The sequence below is a fragment of the Gastrolobium bilobum genome, unplaced genomic scaffold, assembly GCF_033153095.1.
Source record: "Gastrolobium bilobum isolate Gb01-03AN ecotype WA unplaced genomic scaffold, APGP_CSIRO_Gbil_v1 utg27635, whole genome shotgun sequence".
NCBI lineage: Eukaryota > Viridiplantae > Streptophyta > Magnoliopsida > Fabales > Fabaceae > Gastrolobium > Gastrolobium bilobum.
The window spans coordinates 102,929-106,718 of record NW_026896329.1 but is presented as its reverse complement, the minus strand read 5'-3'; the positions used below and the strand labels follow the sequence as shown (position 1 = coordinate 106,718).

Below are 3,790 nucleotides of genomic sequence, written 5' to 3'. Positions count from 1 at the left end.
TAATGCTTTGTATTTCAAAAAAAAATTTGCAAAATCAATATATACAAAAGATGTTATTTGCACAATAATCATGAAATAAATTTTAGGATTTTCAAAAAATCAAAAATCGATCCAATTCAAACCGAAAAAAATTGGATTGGATCGGATGAGATTTGAAAAAAAATCCAAACCGAATGGATGATTATATGATCAAACCGAAAGAATTGAATCGGATGATTTTTGCTTCCAATCCAGACCGCAAACACTCCTAATATATGGATAACTTTTATTATAAATAAAATGTTTTGTTTTTTATTTTTTCTAGGAAAATATTAAATTACAAGAACACGCCATTTGTGGCGAGTTAAACTCGCAACCTGACGGGTTGGACCTTTTTGCCACCCCTGCATACAATGAAAACAAAACCACCTAGTTGGAGAGTTTGTTATAATATATATGTCAATATTTAGTGTCTAGGTTTGCAACTTTCTCAATGAATATAAGCAAGAAATGTTTTAGATACAAAAATCATGTTCACCAATTGTTATCATCTTTTGCATCTTGAAATGCAGTCCACATGTGAACTCTGTTTGTTTCATTCAGTTCTAGTTTGGAAAGCATTCAGTTAAACAAGTGGTTGGTCTTTGTCTTTGTCCCCAGACAGTTTCAGTTTAGTCCATTTGGCACGCCTTGTTAAAACTAAGAGAGTCCCAGCTTGACAGACCAGCCCACAAATCAGACCAATCCATAAACCCTATATCATATAGCAAATTCAAAAGAAGAAGAAAAAAAAAATGATTAAACTAATGAATGAAAATGTTTTTGATTGCTCCACAGAATCAAGATGATTCTTGTTGGCAACAGAACAAACATAACCAGAAGGTGCTATAAATATTATACCTTATACTGCAAATTGGTCTTAAATCCAAGGAAACATGATATTGGTAAACCAATAAGATAAAAAGTTGCAAGGTTTACATAAACAGCCAAATGCTGCCAGCCACATCCTCTGGCCACCCCTGCAGTGTTAAAAAATTTCTTCCTAAGTATTTTAAGTTAATAATCAAGTTACAGAAACAGCACATGTTAAAGGAAAATGAGGGATTCAAACCTGACAAGACACCTTGGACAGCATCTAGTAGTATGGAAATTGCAAGTAAGGGTGTCACTGAAGCAAACTCCTCTTTGATTTTAGAACTACTACTAAAGAGTTTAATCCAAATATTATGACCAAATCCAAGTGCCAAAACAAAACACAAACCAAGGAGGAGAGAGAGCTTGAGAGTGACATCCATTGCATGTTTAGCTCGTTCTGGGTGGCCTGCTCCCAATTCATTGGAAACCCTTGTGCTATCAAAGTTAAATTTCAACCTTTCAATACATATACTAGAATGGAGATTCATAAGATATGCAACAATGTAATCAAAGCAGAGAATATGTTAAACCAACTAACCTTGCAGCCGCACTGAGACCATAAGTGATCATATAAGCAATGAATTCTGTGTTTGCACTGCAGATTTTCTTGTAAAGATTAACAACAATGAATTATATGAATTTCTATTTTCATTTCAGGAACAGAAATATAAAGCTATTGGAACCTTACCATATTGCAATCAACGAAGTGGTCATCTGTGAGTCAGGCAATAGTCCAGCTAAGAAAACCAAAACTTCGAAAGCCCAATACTCCAAACTAGCATAATATAAACATATAGTAAGGTTCATGATATAAGGATCTTACACTTATATTCTCTTAATTTGAATTGCACATAGTGTTCAATCTTGATGCTATACTTTTAGCAAATGAGGCTACTGCTACTCATTTAGTTTCGAAAGATCAATAGTCAAAAGGGGTTAGCAAAGTGAAAAAGTTTTTAGTGACTCATACCATACCATTGCTGCAGAGGGCAGAGCTAGTTTCATGTTTGTGAACACGTAATGTAATGAATGCATTGAAAATCCTTCCCATGTCTGCTTGAACTTCTTTGCATACATGACATACAAGGCCAACAATATCATTGATATCCATAGTGAAATAGAAGCTGCAATTGGTGCACCTGTAAAACTCAGACCTGTCCACTGAACCAAGCCATATGCAATACCAATATGAACCAACACTGGAACTCCTGAGAGCACAACCAATGGTAATACCACAGATTGTGTCTGGAGAAACCTTAAGATATTTTGCAAGATGCTATATGCGAATAATCCTGGGACTAGAAACTTCATATAAAGGGCAGCAGTTTTGGCAATGTCATGAGATTGATGAAGCAACACTAGGATGTGTTCTGTATAGAACCAAATAATGGATATAATGATAGAGAAGATAAGAGATATGATGCTAGAGGCTTGTAGATAAATTCCTAGAATATGGTATTCCTTTGCGCCAAATCCTTGCCCACAGAGTGTTTCCAGTGCCCCACTTAAACCAACCTAAGACAAGAATAAGGGAAAGAACATAAAGTCTAAACATGTAAGAACATTTACTATTGTTGCATTCAATTCAAAGAGCTCCGATACAATGTTATGTAGTTAAATTTGCACTAACATTGACTAAGCACATGGTAAACGAAGCCATAATTCAGGTTTACAAATAGAGATCAGATCAGATACAATAACTAGTTAATCTCCGCTACATCAGATGAGATGTAAGTTCCTAAATGGTACTTACTTATAATAGAAAGTGTCATAAAGGCTCTAATATTATGTTACGAAAGGACTCTCTCACAAGCTTAAGCTATTAGGTAAACACATATTAATAGTATTATATTATATCTCTAACATTAAACATTAATGAGGCTATTGTTATATTGGCTTTCAAAAATTTACTTTGAAACTAGCAACAGAGCAACAATTAATATAGATATAGATATGTTTTATCACCTATATATGGCAGTGGACAAACATAATCATAAATTCAATTCAGTTTCAGGCATTTGTCATACATAAACAAATTCCTAAGCTTGTGCATATCAAAAAGGAAACAACAATAAGACATGTTTTGACATATGGCTCCAAGCAAGAGAGAGTAATTACCATGACTGCCACGCCAGTGACACTGAACCATGAATTAGCCAAAGTAGCACCAGCAAGTTGAAGCTCACCAAGGTGACCAACAAGCATGACAGAAACCAAAGTGATTAAGTAATAGAATAAGTTGGTAAGAATCATTGGGAGCGAAAACATGAGTTGTTGCTTGGCTTCCTCCATGTCAAGGACTTTGTTCCACCATCCTCCAACTTGGGGTGTAGTGTTTTCTTTTCCATCATCATGAGTTGCCCCTAATAGAGGTGTTCCTGTACCATCAGAACTGCTACTTGCCGCCATCTTATGTATCTTCTCTTTGTTGTCTTTGCTCCTCTTTCATTAACTGCTGTACTTATATATATATATATATATATATATATATATATATATATATATATATATATATACGAGGAAGGATTCAAATCATAGGCGATATCTATGCCGTCAAACAACTATAAACGTGAAAATGACCGAGAAACATTAATGGTAATGTTAATATTTTATAAAATATTTGACGACACTGTATATTATAGGATATTGTGACAACCAAGTTGTGTCAGTGACTACCAATCAATCTCACCATTAGATCGATTATGTTGATCCAACGGTTATATTTATTTTCATCTTTGTATGGTCATAATTCCCCATATTTAAAGTGAAAGCATTAAATATGGGAAATTATAACCATACAAAGGTGAAAATAAATATAAAGTATTAAATTTGGGGAATCATGACCATACAAAGATGGAAATAAATATAACCGTTGGATCAATATAATCGATCTAAC

The 3,790-nt window shown here is 34.1% G+C and overlaps 1 protein-coding gene across 1 annotated transcript; it reads right to left on the bottom strand.

The window, feature by feature from the left end:
- Positions 1 to 444: 444 nt before the first annotated feature.
- On the bottom strand, positions 445 to 3,307 carry LOC133298978 (protein DETOXIFICATION 19-like). The gene is made up of 7 exons (XM_061498361.1): positions 3,013 to 3,307; positions 1,865 to 2,409; positions 1,583 to 1,669; positions 1,433 to 1,489; positions 1,091 to 1,329; positions 880 to 998; positions 445 to 733 (listed from the first exon to the last, which is right to left on the bottom strand). The coding sequence occupies exons 1-7, from the start codon at positions 3,301 to 3,303 to the stop codon at positions 605 to 607; spliced, it is 1,467 nt and encodes a 488-aa protein (XP_061354345.1). The 5' UTR covers positions 3,304 to 3,307; the 3' UTR covers positions 445 to 604.
- Between the last annotated feature and the right edge of the window lie 483 nt (positions 3,308 to 3,790).